The sequence below is a fragment of the Macrosteles quadrilineatus genome, unplaced genomic scaffold (genome assembly GCF_028750875.1).
Source record: "Macrosteles quadrilineatus isolate MER2022 unplaced genomic scaffold, UCM_ALF_1.0 Scaffold_4__1_contigs__length_99947679, whole genome shotgun sequence".
NCBI classification, from domain to species: Eukaryota; Metazoa; Arthropoda; class Insecta; order Hemiptera; family Cicadellidae; genus Macrosteles; species Macrosteles quadrilineatus.
In genome coordinates this window covers 89,615,265-89,636,431 of record NW_026542597.1, presented here as the reverse complement: position 1 = coordinate 89,636,431, position 21,167 = coordinate 89,615,265, and the positions used below count along the sequence as shown (strand labels likewise).

The window sequence follows — 21,167 nt, the reverse complement described above, 5'->3', positions numbered from 1 at the left end:
GGATAAAATTGTAGAGTTTTTGTCAATCTGGTTTGGAGGTCATTGCCCATTTGCCGGGAACGCCACAGAAACGTTGTTCAAACTATTCGTACGGTTTTGTAACTAGGTTAGTCAGCGTAGCATCTTTCACATAACCACTTTCCAGATTACTTCAATAATTTCTCTAAGAAAAAAGTTTAAAATCAATAAATCTAGTTTTTTAATGATTTTTATTGTGTCAAGCTCTCTTTTCTCAATTTCCCAAATGAATAGCTGTTAAATAATAGCTAACTAGTGTGTGATTTTGACTAACAAACCTCAACCAATGAGGCAAGTTCTCTAAAAATTCCTTGGCGTCAGGGGCGTCACTTCGTGTGGTCGTTTACTTGTTTGGTGGTTATTTAATCATATTTTGGTAAGTTTTTATTATTAACTGTCTCACTAAGCAATATTTCACTATCTAAAACATGGTTTTCCAATTAGATTTTCAAACCTGCCAAATTCGTAAGGCTTAGTTGTTTTAATAATTACTAAGAAGCGTTGTTGTAGTTTGAATCTCTCGTCAGTTTTTGCCATGCAGAGAACCGTTAATTTTTACACTAATTGATCAGTAAATGTATAGCTTACGAGTTGCAATAATTATAAACCCATCAAATACTTATTATTAATGTAGATACGTAGCTCCAACTCAGGATCTTATTACACTATTGACGTCTTAAGCTTGGGTTAGTAAGTTATTTACATATTTCAGTCATCAAAATTTCCCTCCATTTTGTTTGACCTAGCCTCCTCAGAGTAACCTAAGCTGGATAGATGCTCGAGGCATTTAAACTATTTAGTTCGTCTGCTCAGTTTAACTTACAACTTGTAAATCATAACAATAGTGTAGCACACTAAAATCACATTAACATAAGCAGTTCTGCTGAAGGCCTAGTAAGTTATTTATTAAGTTGTAAGGCCTAAAGAGGTTAAGGCCATAAGTTAACTATAAAAGTAACTATAAAAGGTAGGCCTAGGCCCTATTCAACATTGTTAGTTGACATATATTTACAACAATGGTTGTTCAATTTACGTCATAAGTCTAAGTTAGTCACTTATCATTCTAAGCTAGAACCCTCCCTCAGTCGCACCTATTTTTTTACACAATTGGCCGCACTTATCTCTCTCCAGATAAGTTATACATTGTTCCTTAAAATGTTTTTGAGTAGCCTACTTTAGAAATATATGTTCCCCCTTATTTTTATTTTCTTCGACTTAAGTTATAACTTAATAGATTTCATTGAACTCAACATTTTCTTTGCTGGGTAAAAACAGTTTTAACTTAAGTTACTTAACCCTCCGAGCGTCACTCGTCAAAAAATCGACTCACGACACACTTTGTGTAGTGTCACGCTTTGATATTTCGACGCACGAACATCGTTTACGGCGAAGGCTCTATGACTGACTGAATCGGATTGAACTGGATCGAGTTAGGTATTGTTCTTTTCGTTATATTCTAAGCTTTCTCCAGAGGTCTGTCTCAGCGCTGTATGTTCTCCGAGCCGATCGTAATTGTAGCAGACAGCTGACGTGCGTATTTGTAAATAGCTAGGTTACCCTCGGACCGATGACTGATGTGTTTTATTACGTTTATCATTGTTTTAGTGTTAAAAATCAAAAGTAGGTAGTGATATACGTGGTGCATTATAAGAAGATTTCAGTGATTTTGAAGGGCTGGTTGATGATCCTGAAGAAGTAGGTAGTGATATTGATGTAAATTATCAGCCAGATTCCTAGCTATGGTTAGGCTATGCATTCTTAGCTAAACGCTATGTACTGAAATCTGTTTTTTGCCCATAACTTATTTATTTGCAAATCTACTTCCTTATATTATTATATATTTGTAATCCTCATAAAATTTAGAACAAAGTGGCTATTTTCAAATATTTATAGGCCTATAATTTATACAATTTCATTGAGCGCAAACTTATTATTTTTTTTTTCCAAAATATTTTTTTTGGTACCTAAAAAATTTTTTCAAACAAATGTTCCTTATGTTTTATGTAGGTATAATATTGAAGCCCATGATTTTCCAAACAAAATGGTATATAGAACAGTAGAATTAACATTGTTTTAAGCTTCTCAGATCGGTTTTAATAAAACCTTGCAAATGCGCCAAAAATAGGCGGACATTAAGGCCTAAACTATGGACACTCGGAGGGTTAAGTTAGGTGCGACCGACAGAGGGTTAGCGGGTGTCTTTTGTTATTCATGTTAGCTCATCATTCTAATGACTTAATCGTTTCAGTAACTTCGTAAAAGTAAAAAAAAAAAATTTCTATTAAAAAACAAAAATGCCATGTAGGCCTAAGTTACGTCTAGCCTAACTTATAACTTAATAGCATGATGTGTAATTTACAATGCTTTCTCAAATCTCATCAATCTTCTTGTCACTTAAGCTGGATTTATCAAGCATCCTCAGATGTCAGTTAAAGGTCTAAGTTACCTCCTCAGTTGGCCTAATTAAACATGCGATTGACACAATGTGATTCCTGCATTTGCTGTAAGTGCATACGTGCAACTTAAATTTAGTGAAACTAAGTTAACATAGCTAATTTACTTTTTTTCACTCTGCAGGTCATGGAAAAGAAAAGTGAAGGTAGGAAAGCAAGAGCGTCTTCAAAATCTCCTGGAAGACAAAAAAAGGGTGGCCGTGCCCAATCCAAATCGCCTGGAAGGCCGAAATCAAAATCCCCCGGAAGGCCCAAAAAAACTTCTAGTTCACCTGGAAGGCGTCCAAAGTCTCCCGGGCCTGTTAGCCGTTCAAAGTCCCCCGGACCTGTAAGACGTCCCAAATCTCCAGGACCAGTGAAACGTCCTAAGTCTCCAGCACCTGTCAAGCGTAGAGCCTCACCGGGTCGTAAAGCGTCTCCAGGACGAAAAACCTCTCCAGGCAGAAAAACTCCAGAAAATAACTCGGTCCAGAAAAAAGTAGATGATATCCGCTCGTCACCATTCATACGATTGGAACGTACGTCTGCAAGCCCGAGAAAGATTTCTCCCATAGAACTGGCCGAGAATGAAGGTACAGGTAATTCAAGTTACAGTAGGCCTTTGTTAAACGGTACCTACCTAATTTATGGGTAGGTCCTAATACACTTAAACTAGACCTACAGAAATATAATGACTTGAAATTGTAGTCAGAGGATGGTAAATGTTGGTAAGCCAAGGGAAATTTTTGATTTAATAGAATAGAACATTTTCTCAAAAGTTACTTTAATTAACTTATATAACCTAGGCTAACTTCTAAACTAAAACTTTTGAGAAAATGTCACAGAAACGTTAAGGAGCTAAGTTAAAGTGTTAAAGGTAGACTATTTGTTTTTTGTATTCGGTTCCCTATTCTTTTAATATTAAATCTTTTTTAAACCATTAAATTATCTATAGACTAAGATATACCAAAATGGTTAAATGAAATTATACTTGGCCTACCATAAGCTAATTTGTCTCAGAACTTGTGATAGCTTAGCCGTTCACAGGACTAACTTATTTCTTTATTCGGGTTTAGGCCTTCTTGCACCAATATGAATCAAAATGAAAAATAAGCCAAATATAAATAAAAAACAATCAAAACAAGTACCGGTACACTGTGTTTTAAATAATATTGATTATGTTATAGACCTACAACTACGATTATTAATAATTAATCAAGTTACATTGCTAATTCTTTGAAAAGCACAACAAAATAACTTGTTCCTTACAATAAGTCCATCAATAGTTTAATAACTTAGGCCTATTTAAAAACTCTCAACAAGCAATAAAGCTTAACAAATTGAAAACAAGGAACTGTGTACATAGATAGTCCTATATGATAACGCCAAGTCATTATAATAACGTAATAAAAAAACTACAGGGAAAAGCATAATGAAAATTTAAATTATTTTAGGGTTCATTGAAGAAGTAGAAGTGTGTTTTGTTGATGACAAAATAAACTATGTAACATCTTCCGACAATATCAAATTCTCGGGTAACTTGAGTGTTGGCGATGTGAGACAAGTGAAATGGGAAGATGGCAACTTCTATGATGCTCGTATTTTAAGCTTAAGTAAGTAGATGTAAAGATGTAGGTAAGCTTGTAGATTTGTTCTTATTGGCAAATATTTTAGTGCACCATTTAAACTGGAGATATTAACGGTTGAGGATTTCATATTTTTAGTATTTTGCATTTTACTTTGTTTTGTAAGCATGTGTTTACATCTTCCCATATCATTTAAACGTCTTTTTTTGTTAAAGGTACCGTACCGTACTGTAAGTTAGTGTATGCATAAAAGATTGTGTTTAGTTAATTTTTTCTGTTGGAAAGTAGCCGTTTTAGTAGTATTCTTGGTAAAACCTTTTGGAAGCACTTCTGATATATAATTCGCTAGCAGTTGATTGTCGTGTCAAATTGAATTTTTTAGGAATTAGGTTGAGCCGGCCTTAAGATAAAACAATGCCGCATTTTTGTCTACAGATTTGTAGCAATTGGGTTTTTGTCTGCAGCGAATAGGGTTCGTTTTAATTTTAAGGGCAATTAGTTTGGGAGCTGGCCTAGTGGTAGGTCACGGGACTTCAGTCAAAATCCAACCCATCAAGAAAGGATTTTATCTAAGCTAACTGATATTGCCGCAACTCTGTAGGCCTAGCTTGAAGTTACAGTATGTGTAAAATCATTGACTATATAACACTACTAGATTGAAAGCCCCATGCATTTGGTTGTGAACAAGCAATCAGCACACTCTGGCGGGAAGGGGCGATCATAGCGCTGACGTCACTGACCAGTAGGTGCTGCCACGATGTGGCGGGCAATGAAAACATAGTGCTGTCTGCTGTTACGACGACGCAATGTACAGACAGCCGACAGCTGAGCCATGCTACCCGCGCCCACCCACGTGACTTGCCGGAACTGCACATCCGCTCCCCGCTCGCCTCGAATTCGTGTTGTTAGAAGTGAAGCGCGACGCGACTGATCATTAATTTAACTGCTTCGCTAAGAATCTGAGATATTAGACAGGGACTCGTATCCTAATATTTATCGTGATATTTTAGTGGTTAGTGAATTTGATTGATAAAAAAGATGTCCTGTAGATATGTGTCAATTTCCTATCTAATCAAATTTAAAACGCCGATGAGAATAACTTAAATACAAATTTGCGTAATCAAACCCGTCATGTTGTAAATCTATTGTTGTAAGAATTTATAATCAAATATTTAATTGGAATTAAGAAAGTGTGATATTTTATCAATAAATAAATAAATCGATTTATCCACATATCACAATTAAATTTTAATCTATTAAGTATAGTAGAATACATCCACCTAACACTTTAAAACTAGTGAACGAGCTTGAAATAACGACCACACAAAACGCCCAAAGCAAATAAAAACTGCAAAATGTGCTCAGAGAAAAGAGAAAGTGAAATGACAGAACATGGGGGGTGGCAGAGCGTTCGTTCAGTTCGGGTATAAGGGCATTGCCTTCACACAATACCCGACAACCCCATTGACTACACTATGATTTACAACATCTGTCTGCTATAGGGAAACAGGCACCAGTTGATGTGTCAGTAATATGAGACATTGCTGCTGTTAAATATGGGTTAAATATTTGATAGGCTTATGGTAAGCCTCAGTTTTAATTTAGAAGTGTGATATAACTGTTACATGTCCTTTAGTTCCGTTATCAGCCAATTTTATATTTATAATAAACTATCGCCATAGGGGCTCAGCCTGTGATCGATTTACTTTTTCGTTTCGATGTCCCCAGAGACCAGAACTCCATCCTTTCTCATTAAAAAATATGTATCTATACTACAGTATTATAAAACGTGGTGGTGAGAGTCAGTCTGTCTCCACTATATCACATCCATTTTTTGCAACCGCTAAAAATGTTAAACCGATGTAGTCAATATGAAGACCTATGAACGTTTTAGGTTTATTAACTATCCTTACCGGTACTTGGACAAATTTCGTACGTGGAAAGTCTAATAAAACTGTGTAGTGGGGAAAATATCATAATTAATTTGGTTCTAAAACATGTTACTATTATTATTTGGACTTTAAGAAATATTACTGCAAACTAATTGTTAATTATTATTACTTTAAACGGTAGGAGTTGATCCAACTCCAGAAACGTTGAGTATCCCAAAACACAAGAAACATTGATGAAGTTCAAATAATAATAATAATGGTGTAACAATAGTCTTGTGAATATTTGTTTACGAAACCAGTAGGGAACTGTACAAAGTCTCTGTGTTTTGGACGATTTTGATATTGTGATATGAAATTTACACTGCTTAACGTATAATTGAAATAGCCTTCAAAATACACAGCCTTTTATAATACTAGATGTTTATAAATGTTCACAAATCAATGGGAAAAAATAACCAAAATGGTTATTTGAAATTTTTAACAGCGGGAATATATTACAAACTATTAAAAATCCGAAACGACCTTCACCCCCAACATGGTGATTTATTATATCACAAGTGTGTTTCATACATAATTGAAGTTCATTACCTAAACAATATCCTTTGTTTGGTGATTTCAGAGATAGAATTGACATTTCGCATGTATACTTCTCCACTGTGTACATACAGCGGAACAACGTTTACAATTCTTTATTTTTTAAACCATTGTTCGTATAACAATAAAATATAAAACACTTGCATCATTCTTGCATGCTAATCTTTTACGCTTTGAAAAAGAAACCTCGCTCACCCAAGATTGGGATTACAAATTTCCAAGGACTGGCGAGGGAAGCGTTCACAGAAGAGAAACTTTTATTACCCTGCTAAAAGCCCTAGCTGAATGACAAGTGGTCCTAGCTGAATGAATATTGTAAATTACCGAATTAAATGTAAAACCTGAATATTGTAAAAAATAGAAAATAAAACATATTACCATTGACTATATAACACTACATATATAAAATGTAGTGTTATATAGTCAATAATATTACCGAAATAAGTTTGACAATTAACAGTCATCATACTGAACAATGAACAATTCAACTCAATAGTTCATCTATGTCATGTTTTGATACCTCTAGACAGACAAGATTATCACTACATAACGTTTTCATTTTACTCTTAAATCCAATACAGCAATATATCATATTATATTTTAGTAATAAGATAATTATTAGCATTTTTAAGCAATTTTAATTTGTTTAGTAGTGCCATTTGTGACGGCGATTAGGCTTAACGTTAAGGGACCGAGCATTACTTTGTTGTTCAGTTAAGAGGTTGTTCAGTTCTTTTCATTTATATTAAGGTACAGTACTGCAATTTGTGACAATACTGTAATTAGACTGAACAGTAGGGGACCGAGCATAGTTCGATGTTATTTAGTAGGTTAACAAAGTAAAATATACGGCACTTATTTATGGTTTAAAACTATTTAAAAGTAAAACTTACCATTACTAACCCATTAAGGTGTAAAGTTACTTGGTCGTTTCGTTTGTATTTACAAAAAAAGACAAACGTTGTTGCCACGTTAAAACGTTTTTTTCTTAAATTGTTTTGCAAAAAGTATTTTAATGGTTGCTCCTGATTGTTTTGAATGTTATTACTTTTTCATTAATAGGTTTAACTATTTTAATTATTACTATTTCAACAATTTTGAGTATAAACGCTTAAGCATAAATCTATTTATTTCATTGGTAAAGTACATTATTGCTAAAGTTTCAATATTGTTTGGAGGTTAAGTTAAAATTATTTCAGTTCTTAACCAAATTCTTATTTCAAAGCTGGCCCGTTAGATAAGGTTTAGTATTATAGTTGTTACATTTGTATTATTCGTGACTTAATGGGTTAAAACAGTACTATATACATATATTTATATATATATGTTATGTGGCCAATTAACAATACTTGTGTTGATAATGTTACTTCTTGTAATATTATATTCAAATACAACTTATATCGTACTATATCCCAATGAATGCACTTTGAAAAACTACGCAATTAAGTAAAATGTGTTTACTTTTAAAGTTTTAGTAGCACACATCTAAACACATCTAATAATTTGTACTTTACGTTTTCTTATCGCGGCAAGACCTGTATTTGTTTTTTTTTTTGTTTTTTATAAGCCTCAGTTATCTTTCAGAGGTGTTACAGTATACGTATTAAACTTTATGGGCTTAATTTAAAAAAATATTCACATATTTTACTTTAGGTAACACATTTAATTTCATTAAATAAACACAAATGCATAGTATTATTAATATAATTATTTAAAAATTATAAGCCTATTCAACTAACCTCCTCAGTGCCTAAAATATAAAAAAATGTCTACAATATAAACTATATTCTCGATTTAAATTATTCAATCGTTGATTCACTATTTTTTGCTTTTAGTTACTGTAGATATGTGCTTTGTTCTTTGTGCATGCTATTATTTATACTTTTTCATTACTATTTACACTAATTATATTCATGGTTATACGTAATAAATATTATTTTTACACAATTTATTTAATTTCATTTACCACTATTTCTATTTAAGTATCACATCAATTTGTAAAAAGTGTAATGCAAAATGCCTGAATTATTTTGCAATGCAGATTTGTCACATTATTTTTCAAACCAGATAACGAGAACCCCAGCATATGCAGGAGTATATTTTCTTTTAACGCATTTAACAAGCATTTATTTGTATACAGCAGATCCAAATGTTTGACCAGGGTGTTTTATATTTTTATACATTGGGTTGTCTGTAGCTGCCGATGTGGGGTCTTCATTTGCTAAATCATAGGGCCATAAACGAGGGATCGTAAACTTTCACCGTACCCCAGCTTACAAAAGCCGAGATATCCTCGCGGTCACGTCCCTTTGGGCATTGACAATGCAGCGGGGGTGTTTTTACAGTCTGGGAGATCCAAACAACAGTTTCGACTCAACAAGTTTTCTTTGTATTGTACATAAGCAAATAAGAAATCATTTTTCTGTTAATTCAATTTATCTTTCGATTATTTGTTTGGAGTAAAAAAATTACTAACCTTCACTAAGCGTTGTTAAATTTTAAGATTTTTACGATGACAATTTTTATAATGAATACATTTTGCACAATTTGCTTTATTATAAGGACCATCCCAGAAGAATTTCAATCAGAATTAATTTTTTTTAAATCCATTTCTCGGTTTTGTCATAGTTTTATGGGAAAATAACACAAGTTTCAAGAACTTTTGAACCGTAATTTTTACCGGAATATGGGGCTGCACTAGATGTTTTAAGAATAAAAAGGATTATCACATACGAGTACTTAATTCAATCAAAACAGGGGTTTTCTTTAGAAATTAAGATTTTTTCTTATATTAAGGGATATTTTGTTGAAATACCATAATTTATAATGGAATTTTAACCGTAATTTTTACAGAAATTGGAGTTATACTATTTTGTTCTGAATTTAAAGGGTTACAACATACTACAGAACTATTTTTTTCAAAATCGTTCGGTGATTTCAGACATCAATTCAGTGGATATATCCACTCAAAACTCATACTCGAAAGTTTTGGGGTAAACAATACTTTATCTATGTACTAACTAATATGGGGAGAAATTAAAAATAAGTTCTCAAAGATTTGCTATACCCTCCTGAATAAACTCGTACCGTACCAAGCATACGGACGGTACGTGCAAATGAGTAAACAAAACGCGGTATCGCGCGCGCAGCAGTAGCCTACTACATCAGGAGCAATGACCTACATCGCATTCACACAGCTGCGCCGCCGCCGCCGAGTACATCGCGAGCGCGGGCAATCGTTCACTCCGCATCGCCGAGTCTAGTCCAATAGTTTAGTCTAGTCTAGTCTGCCGCTAAGCTCAGTCCAGTCCAGTTGGCAGCAACTGCAGCGCGCCAGGCGACGGTTCCATGAACTTCGTGGTGACGGTGCTGCGATCTAAGTAGAGGGGTCAGTACTACGTGCATCCACCGTGCACAACACAGTACATTGTAGAAATTTCCTGTTCACGCGTCCTCCCGCATAGTCTTCAATCTAGTAGTGTTATATAGTCAGTGGTAAAATGGATCTGGGCTAGAACCTATATCTTTCAAACCAATTAACTTAAAACATAACATAACCCATTAATAGCAGCCTAGGTAACTAGACTCTATGATATCACAAGTTCAGGTGTCTATCCTAGGATATGAATCAGTTATCTCATCTAGGTTATGTCTTTTGAAATGTTTGTGGAATCATTCATTGCCTTATTCTAGTGTTTTTGTCATCAGTGGGTTTTGTTGCAGAGAGTGGGTCCCGAGACAGATCCGTTAGTGTGCCTAAAGCGTCATCGTCAGTGACCAGAGTGTACTCCGAAGAGACTACGTATCTCAGGAGATCCACACGCACCAAGCGAGATGTAAGTAGATCTACACTATCTTGGTCAACTGTCGCTCTATTGCCAAGATAAAAATAAGTCCTCTAGTTATTACTAAGATCTCACTTCTTTCTACTTTGTTAACCCTTAGCCAAATGTCATTATCATAAGACATTAAAAAAAACATGGAATTGTCTAAATTTCAGCGGTTCATGTCTCTCTTAAAAAGACTAGTGCCACTGACTGCTTTTCTCTATGTTTAAAGTGTTAGCCATTATGGCAGCTTCTTCCCACTAGTTTACCATTTATTTGTTTTCAAAGTTCATCGCAATATTACCACTAAGCTACCAATTATCATTACAAAACTTTTTTTTCTAGATTCTGTTTGAAATATAAATAAATTTGTAAGAAATTTTCTTTAAATACCTAGTGACATGAACAAGGTTTAAGTAGATTGATTTTCTAAGGTGTTACTGTAATAAAATGTTTATTTTCCCTAAAACTGATAGGCCTAATAAATTATAATTATTTTGAGTTCACTTTAACTTTGTTTGTTTAACTTTGTTTTATAGGCTACCTAATTTACTTACAAAAAATTTTTAATTTAGCCTAATTTAATTTATTTTTAAGTTTCCTGTTGAGTTACTTTGTTTAACCTCAAAACAAAAATTGAATTTTGTTTAGGATGAGCTGGAAAAGTTGAAGAGTGCTATGGACGCAGAGACAAGTAAGATACTGAAGGCTAACAACACGCCGTTGCCACCTCAATACGACCGCAAGTACGGAGCCAAGAGTGTGAGAGAGTTTGGGAGTTGGCCTGGAGCTCTGGCAGCGATAATTGCATTGCCCGTAGCCGCTCTCGCATTGCTCATGTTCTGTACAAAGGTAAGATGTGTGGTCGCTTTAGTAATCTTAAGTAAACGCAACATTTTAAGTTGAACAGATTTAGGTTGGTTGATGGACAGCTGACAGTATCAATCGATTTGTTTGGTAGTTTGCATATTTAAAGGTCATGCATAAGAGTCGGTTTTAAGGCTAAGGGTGGGGGATAGCAGGGTCACTTCAATGGAAATAGTCCTGCACTGGCTTGATACAAATGTCTTCAGGTCTATTGGTGGCCACCAAGTTTCTTTGGCAGTTTTGCCAATGTGTGCTGGTTCTGGTTGGGTCATATTTTTTCCTCTACACTTAAGCCTTCCTTGATGGAAAAGAAATTCTTTTATTGAAGAAAGAAAAGGTTTTTGTCCGTGATGGTAACATGATCTTTGTGTAAAATGTTAACTTTTGTGTTTCTTGTCGATTTTAGAAAAAAGATTTCAAAATATTGAATCTGTTAGAATATTATACCAAACATTGTATCAAACTTCCAGTTAGATAACGGCTGCTTGATTGTAAACATTTTCTTTTATCGTTCATAGTGTGTGCTATCTATTCTCCTTTCAGGATTTTCAAACTAATATTTTAATCTCACCACCCTTTAATAATAGGTTTTTTGTATATATTGTCAATTCTATTAGTAGAAAGTTTGTGGTTCTGTTACTGTTGTAGACACGAGCCGCTTGGTCTTTCACCTTGATATTTATCTAACCTAGCACCTGTCCAGCTGTCGGTGAGATATATTTATAAAGTTAGGCAGTTTGCCAATGTCCAGCAAACAATACAGTCATTGAGTCACATTTAAACTTCCAGTGTGTTGTAATAAGAAGAACATATCAGGAAGTTGGATCATTTGGATATAGAGTTATCAAGATTTAAATAATTATCTTTTTTCTCGTTATTATTTTTAGACACATTTTATTTTCAAAAATTAAAGCATTTGTTTGGTGTTATTTTGAAATATTTAACTCATTAACATAAACAAGTTTTGTCTTACTGGAACTGATTCTTTTTCCAACAATTCAAATTGAATTTATGGATTTAAAAATCTATAAATTTAGCAACACTCCATTCTCTTTGTGATAAATACTCTTCCATTCTTGTCATCCATAAATCTACTCCCCCAAGTGCTGTCTGGAGTGATGTTAATAACACAATTCTTCTTTAACACCAGTACTGCTAGGTCGAGCTCTCATTTGGTTCGTTTAACTAACTTTTTGACTTGTTTCAGAACAAGTGTGTAGGTGTAACCTACCCGTCTGTCAACTGGCGTATCTACCTGGACCTACACACAGCTGGGTACTACACCGCCTTTGCGTTGTTGCAAGTTATACTGAACGCTTTGCCTCTGGGCCGTCAAGCGTCCTACGGCAACATTCAAGTCAGGCTTTCAGGTACTATATTCTTTTTTTATCAATACAGGTCAAATACAATAAAGAACACTTTAAAAATCTGTACTCATGGGGGCCAAGTTTGTCCGTATTGGTGGAAGTTTAGATTACTTGATGTAAAAGAAAGGCAGGTGCTATTTTTGGCTCTTTGGATACCTTTTATAGCGATTTAAACCCTTTTATAGTTAAGGTATACTCCTGATTATCCACGATAAGTGATCGTGGATAGTGCAACTCTAACCTAAAATCCCCAGGCAATAACTAACAATGACTTTAATTGTATAGTAAGCTTTAATACATAATTAGGTACCGTAATAATAAACCCTTTTGAAATGGCAACAAATATAGTGTCCATACAACTTTGTTTCACACATCTATTCACAAACTGCATAAATACACAAAAAAGTGTTTTCAGCTTTTTAAATTATTGTGTTTGTCAAGAATTCCAATTTTTTTTTTATTTTTTATCATATTTAGGTTTTAGTTTTATTGTAAAGAGTTTTCAAAGTAGCATAGCATTTTGGCTGCAGATCTTTTTGGGACTTCAAGATGTTTGTGATAACAGGCTAGAGAGATAAGGAGGACACACACCCTGACTGATGGAAGTGATAAGAGTTTGGACTTGATTTCCCTTTAGTTTAATGAGCTGCAGACAAGCCATGTCAGGCTTTTGCAGCATGGTGTAAAATGATATGTAAAAATGTGTGGTTAATTTGTTTCAAATAAATAAATAAAAACAATAGAGAGCCTATGCATAGGCCTAGTAGGCTAATAACAACAACTAAAATGTACAAAAAATGTAAATTATCAATTAATTGGGTGTAATCAAAATTGAGTTGTAAGTAGTTGGTGAGGTAAACAATGACAACTCTATGTTCTGCCCGTGAGATGATGGGCCTCCTCAAACCTAACATCTTAAGTCCGTCTCTATTATAGGCTAATATACATGTAACTTTCATTGGCTAGTATATTTTGATTTTTTTTTGTGGTTGTGAACTGCAGCTAGTTAAATCCCATAGTGGGTAATTGGGAGTCTTCTGTACTTTCAAATCATTTAATCTTGCTTTCCTTCTCCGAATCTTACAAATAATTTTGTTTTTCAGGTTTCTACAACGCTGTGTTGACTCTCTCAGCGCTGGCCGGCCTGTACTACTACGGGATCAACGTGACATCCGTGCTAGGAAAGAGCGTGGCATTGTTGACATCTGCCGAGATCTTTGCGCTCGTGCTGTCACTGGCGTTGTTCGTCAAAGGTGGACGTGCTTTGACTGGTCGCAACATTCATGCTGACGGCAACAAGATCTACGATTTCTTTGTTGGTCGTGAGATTCAACCTACTCTCGGACCAATCAACTTTAAGGCGATGATTACCAGGATGGAGTTTGTCGGGATTGTAAGTTTTTGTGTCTGAAATAATTTATTTATGTATTTTCAATGTTTACAAGGTATTCAACATCAACAAATTTGGTATCAAACATTGTATTCAATGTGGCCTAATTCCTTAATATAGTTATTGTTGTAGTTTCGTAAAGATCTAGTAGGGAGCTGTTTTCAGATTCAATTTGTATTTCATGGAGACCTATACATATAGCCTTGATAGATTTAAATTAGATCACCAGTAAAAATAGTAGTGGAACCTTGATTGAACCTTGAGACCCTCGATAACAAGTCGCCCTTGATAACAAGTGTCATTTTCAAAACCCCTTTAAAATATTTTACCCCTAATCACATGTTTTTACAAACCTCGATGAGAAGTCAACCTTGATAACAAGTCTTATTTTATAATCCCCATGAGAGTTATCAAGGTTCTACTGTACTTTTATTGATGTTTAATCCCAACATATACCTAGGACTGATTCGCTCTAATCCAATAGCTCTAAATTTTTAGTGTCAGTGTTATCTTAACAAATGTTCATTTTAACATTCCTAGCAGCAAATGTTCATGTTTGCGCAGGTTTTGAATATACAGTCAAAAACAATACATGAATACATTCAATACTAGGAGTCCTATACTTGTTAAAAAAATACATTTAAAAATGGGAAATTATTAATATACTAGTGGCCTGTAGGGGCCATAGCCCCTAATTTAGACTACAATAAAAAAAAAAAACATAGCCTATACAAAAAGACAAATACTCTAAATATGTTTTTAAAATTATCAATTTTATGTTACTTAGAATTAACATTGTTTTATATCTTGGTTTTCCTTCCGTTGGAGTCGTATATTAGTTGCTTCTGATGTGTCAATGAAATGCAATTGTAAAATAATGATTAAATCAATAACACAACATATTAACAAAATGGAAAAGTGCACATGGTTTGGCTTGAGCCCGGAAAACGACGAATCAGAGCTGAAATCATACAGCCAAACATTGCACATCTTTTTTAGTTTAAAATTGAGGATTTGTTTTGTAATCTTACGAATTCTGTTACAGTTTCCATTTTGAGAACCAAATGTAAAGATTAAAATTATTATTAATTATTATGAAGGCAACTCCCCATTTCGCGGTAGTAAGTCAGAAATATATCTATGAATTTGTCCCTGAATTTTAAGACAGTAAGGCCCATTTCCTGGAATCTCTTTTTGTGTAACGCAAAGCGACGCAAAAGCCATTGTAGGCTACTGTTGTATTGCCTTATGTTTTTATGAATTTCGAATCATATAAAAACAGTTATTTTAGTTCGTCATTTACTTGTGGTTGTGGCATGTCCATTGTGGCAACATGCGTTGAAATGTCCATTTGTGGCCTCCTCTGCGAAGTGAGATGCACCACAATGCATGCAAGTGCTTTAAGAGGACATTGATTGTGAGAAACAACACTCAACTCATTTTCCAGCGTTCTTCTGTGGTTCTCCTAGACAGGTTGTAAAACAGCTTCTGGATTTCTTTCACAGTTAGGCCCTACATGACGTTCTCTTTGGCATTTCTTAAGTCTGTTCAAATCCTGGACACTCTTCCACGTCTTGCAAGTCTTCCCCTACCCTGTCTAGTTACTTCCCTCATTAGTCATTATAAAAACGGAAAATAAAAAAATTAAACACAATTAATTTCGAAACATTATTTACCAACATTGACTTTCGGAATAAATGTAAACATTGCAAATAAATAAGTAACAGCTGATGCAGACGTTTTTCAGTCCCCACGCATTTCTTATGGTGGATATTTTACGTTTTATCGCGTTTTCTGGCAACTTTATGGGAATTCTGCTATTTTTCCCGAGTCCCTGGGGCCAAGACCTTTAATTTAAGACCCCTCCCACTTTTCTGCGACTTAACAGACGTCCACAATTTTCTGGTAAAAATTTGGTCTTACAGAATTATATATATAGATGAAATTATACAGACATTTGGCTTGGTCAACAATAGTTGGTTACTCTGAAAAGATTCTTTGCACTTGTTTACATTCCAACTACAAATTGACTAAACATAGATTTTTGTTGTGTTGAATAACAGGCAAACGATGTATTTTTAGGGCAAAAACAATCGAAAGTTTGTCAAGTTTCCTAGTCCATTACAAACAACATAATGCCTTTATTAAATTGATATAACCGAGGGGAATTACAATCAGAATATCAAAGTGTATATTTATCAGTAAATGTCTCGTTCCAGTTGCTGTTGGATGCATTCTACCTGCTCAAGTACATAGAGACCCACGCAGCCGGCAAACACTCTCCGACACTTCTGTTTGTGGTGATTGCTCACACGGTGTACGTCGCGGACACTTTGTGGTTTGAGGAGAAGTTCATGACTACATTCCAAGCGCAGTACGAAGGTGTCGGCTACATGAACATCATGGCCGCGGCTGTCTGGCCCTTCTTGATCACTCTGGTCACCAGATACATCGTTTACACCGGGTATGTCGCTAAAGTTGGTTTATGAAATTTGTTTTGTTTGGATTAACTTTATTATTGGTAATAATCCTAATTAGTTCATGTTATACTAGACAAATTGTCACACAGAAAAACAGTAAAGAATTGTTTATTTGAGATGTTTTGTACTTTTAATTGGTTCAAACATGATTTATTTTAATTAATTATTAATTAGGCTATTATTTAACTATCAATTTAATGAATTTTCCATATTTGCACTAAGTTAGTATATCTAGAACAGTAATTGCCAAATTTGTTTCCTCTACAGTCACTTAGAGTGTTTTTGTTCAATATTAGCTTGACATTTTTTTAACAAATTTACTTTGATAGATTGATGAATCATGAAGGAGGTGGAAATCTAATCCAATCCGTTAACAGTCTGTTTTGATTTTTAACCTAAGTTGTAACCAAATGTAAGGTTATAGAAACCTGTTAGGCCTACATATCAAGTCTTTAATCCTGCCTAATAGAAGGCAATTTAAAAATAGAATCTGAAAGTAAACTGTAGGCCTATAGTCGGTTCACAAAATTTAGGCGATTTGAGGAAAAATTCACCCACCTTCTTTTGCATAATTATTATTTACTATGTTGGAGCTGTTGTTTTGGCAATCCTAAGCTGTTGATCTATTGTTTTAAATGTATGATCAAGTAGAGGAGGATTTCTTAACCTAAAACCACCTAAATTTTGTGAACAGAGTATAATATGCGAGCCGTGACTGATGTGATGTAATGTTTCAGATATGAAGCTCCTACTTACCGCCTCGTCATCGGTGGAATACTATTCCTCGTAGGCTACTTTGTGTACAGGGCCAGCAACTCCCAGAAGGCTGAATTCCGCAAGCAACCCAACCACCCTGTGTTTTCCAGTGAGTCTTGTGTTTCTTTCATCTTTTGTTATTCATACCATAAACGAAAAGAATTAAATATAGACTGTCAGCCGTGCTGGCGTGCTGCCCTATGGTAACCGCAGCACGGCTGACAGACTATATTTAATTCTTTTTGTCTATTTTCATACTCAACATTTGCCAAAGATGTGATGTTCTTGCTGACTCTTCTCTTATGAACCATTTCTTTAAATACCGGTATTAACTTAGACTTCTTAATTGTAGATTACTGATGAGATATTCCAGCTCCATCGTCATTCACAGGATCTCATTCCCTTTTCCTAATCCTTTCATTCCTAGATTTTTGTGTAATAATGTCCTGCTCTTCCCATCGGTCTCTCTATCATAGAAAGATCAGTGTGCAGGAGCTTAAAACAATTCCGTAAAGTTGATCCTTCTCACTACACTTCCTGCTCAAGAGATTTAAAACCAGAATTCCAAGTGTCTGTCTTTTACCAGATATCTTTGAATTAGGCTATTTATTTTTTACATGTAAAAGCATATTTCAAGAAGACAAAATAGTTAACGGTTGTAATGCAATTAGTATGTTCTGTAGGGGGGAGCGAGCTGGCGTAGTGGTTAGAGCGCGGGACTTCAGTCCCTGAGGTCCCGGGTTCGATCCCCGCCAAGTCACCAATGGATTTTATCTAAGTGATAATGCCGCAACCCCTAGGTCTAGCCTGAAGTAATGTGAAAAACAATCCCAGGCTCGTGCCTAGCGTCCTTAGGACAAAAAAAAAAGTATGTTCTGTAGGAGAAATCATTTACACAATTTCTCTATCATCGGAATACACAGGGTTTTGTGATGATTTGGTTTTGAACTTAATCTTAAACTGATTCTAAAAAATTCCTATATTAGGAAAAAATGTAATTTCTTTTTACTGTAGGGTATCTATTATAGCCTCTAAACTCCGACAGTCCTGTAGGGTGGCGTCGTCCTGTAATCCAGATATTAGGTGGTTACGAATTGTGGATATTTATAGGCATGCACTGTGAATGCGATACTCCCTGGTGTGGATTAACGTCTGCACGAGTACTACGACTATCCGCAGTACTATCCTGAAAATTAGAACAATTCGTATATACCAAGGCAAAAGTGTGGTTCGGATTCCACTATAAACTGTAGGTCCCTTAGTTGCCCTTAGCTAGGGTTATTAATTAACAGCTGTGTCTAAGGAATATGTCGGCCTTAGTCACTAACAAGACTACAAGATCGCGCCACTCATCCTACACTCATCTCCATTCATACTTGGCTTAAAATACCTACTTTGTATGGTCGCCATTTCATCAAAAAGTATTAAAGTACTAAGTAAGCTAGCTAAACTATTGTTTTAATACAATTTTGATAATGTAATATTTGTCAACAGAGTATGACACCGTGAACACCGTACAAGGCAAGCGTCTGTTGGCTGGAGGATGGTGGGGATTGTTGCGTCACCCTAACTACGCTGGAGACATGACTATGGTCTGGGCTGTGGCTTCTGTGGTCGGACTCTCTCATTGGTTGCCGTACGTGTTCCCGCTGCTCCACGCCGCGGTGCTCGTCCACAGAACATTCCGTGTGTCGGCGCGCTGCAAGACCATCTACGGACTGGCGTGGGACCGCTACACACAAGTCGTCAAGTACCGACTAGTCCCCCGTGTATTTTGAGCAAACAGGTGAGATTTTGTAAAAATAATTTGTTTTTTGATAAGAACTAGTTAATTTACTGTGGTTTTCAGACAAAATTGTTCATCTGTTTCCAGATTAATTGATACAAGAAAGTCTTCACTAATAAACGGTCCTTGTTTTGTGTAGTTTGTGATATTTTTATTGGCCAAAGTTGTTCTATGAATGTGCAAAAATACTTCTTCGTAATACATCATAAATAATATGTGGCATGCACTGTTAACAAGATGTTACTTCATTTTGAGCTTGTACATGAAATCAATTTTTATGCCCGCAACAAAAAAAAAATAATAACGTTTTTCTTAATTTACTGAACAGTGCCTAGATTAATTTTAATATTTTTTTGGTAAGTGTTCTTTGAAGTTGACTTAAGTTTGTTCACTTAAGTTACGTTGTACTAGTTCACTTACCTGGGTCTTTCTACTAAATTTTCAATAATTAAGCTTGGTTATGCAACAATGTTCATCACACACAGAACAAGAATCTTTTAGAGCTTAGTTGTATTATCTACTTGTTTTGAACTTGTACTTGTACTTTTGTATGATTTTGTATATTTTCTTACGCTTATTTCTACTTCCTATTTAGTTATCCTTCTTCTTCTAACTCTTCACTCCTTAGTTATGGTTCTAACGGTTTGCTGACATTTGTTTCAGGGACGTAGACTAACTGAGTGTGCCACAAGTGTTCTTGATCTCCTATAAGATGACTAAAGTCCTTAGTATTGTCTTATTGACTGACAAAGTTGAACGAAGAATTTTACTTATTTGAAGTATTATTAATTTAAGCACTTCTCACTGGTTGACTAGATACTATTTTTGAGCAAATTTATTTTCAACGTTTGAGCACTTAGCATAGTTAGCTGTAAATCCAAGCTTAATCCAAAATGACTCAAGACCAATTGTATAATCCAATGTGATAGATGCATTTGTGCAAAATGATCTTGGTATTTTAGTTTAAGGGCTAAAATACTTGTTTGTATTTCACAATTGACTAACGATATTTTTTGTCATTTTTGTAGACATAAAATGTAGTCCTAATTTTTTTAGTAACGTTGGTATTCAATGCCGTTTATTTTGTAATATTCTTTTTCTAACTAAAATGTATCTTTGTATTTCCACTATTTGTTATTCTAATTTTCAATTCGCTAAAAATATTTTTTTTATTTTATTATGGTCAGTTATTTTGCTGTTACTCTTATATTTTCTAAAAAATATAGATTTATTGTACATAGATTTATATGTATTCAAAGTGTAGATTTACTTTTGTTGAACTTTTAGGATTAAGTTATTTATATTTGGGTTGATCCCTATGAATTTATTTCTGTTGAATTCACATCGAGTGAGGTAAAATTTTCTTGAACAAATTCAGTGTGAATGTAAATAAATCCAGATGCTCAATTACATCAGTTTTAGATACGTAGACAATGTTGAAGCCCTAAAGATCAAACTACTAGCTCACCAGCATCTGGGAATTGTGTTTTATCCTGAGCCTATTGTTATATTCTGTAAATATTCAACTGTGTGTGTCTTCTGTGTTTTTTCAGACAGTCGCATGTACAGTCTAAATATTAGACTGTAATCAGACCAGACTTAGATTAGATATTTTTGTACCCAAACTGTGTGAGATTTTTGTGAACAACCTGTAAAAGTGGTTATAAACATGTGTTACTCTGTTTGTTCTTATTTTAGTGTTTGAATTTAGGACCTGCCGCAAAAAAATGAAATACGATGTCGAAACAACTTGGTAAAATGACATTTTTCATTTCTAGTGTTAATGGCAAAGAAAACTGAGGTATCAACGTATTCCAAGAACAGAGTAGATATTTTTATCGAAACATTTGAAACCAACGTTAATTTTAATCTGAAGTGATTTGCTGATTTAAAAAAAAAAATTGAATGTAACATTGTTGTTGATTCTTTGTTCTTGGAATGGACATTGTTACCAAAGAAATTCCCCAACTAGTGTACAAAAAAGATACTTTTAAGTAGTTTTAAGTGATGATAGTAAAATTAGCTCTCTTATTGTAATTTTTCTATCAGATGTGGTTTTTAAGCAAATAAAACAGATTTTTATCTTATTTTTGTGTTTCTTGCCTGTCTTTTTTTCTTTAGATTATAAATTTAGTTTTATTTTGGAAAACACAAAAGTCTAGAATTACAGTG

General features: G+C 34.5%; 1 protein-coding gene across 1 annotated transcript; it reads left to right on the top strand.

The window, feature by feature from the left end:
- Positions 1-321: 321 nt before the first annotated feature.
- On the top strand, positions 322-21,082 carry LOC128992624 (delta(14)-sterol reductase LBR). The gene is made up of 11 exons (XM_054416294.1): positions 322-394; positions 2,596-3,043; positions 3,905-4,063; positions 10,246-10,358; positions 11,001-11,201; positions 12,424-12,586; positions 13,687-13,976; positions 16,193-16,437; positions 17,191-17,318; positions 18,704-18,995; positions 19,659-21,082. The coding sequence occupies exons 2-10, from the start codon at positions 2,599-2,601 to the stop codon at positions 18,985-18,987; spliced, it is 2,028 nt and encodes a 675-aa protein (XP_054272269.1). The 5' UTR covers positions 322-394; positions 2,596-2,598; the 3' UTR covers positions 18,988-18,995; positions 19,659-21,082.
- Positions 21,083-21,167: the final 85 nt, after the last annotated feature.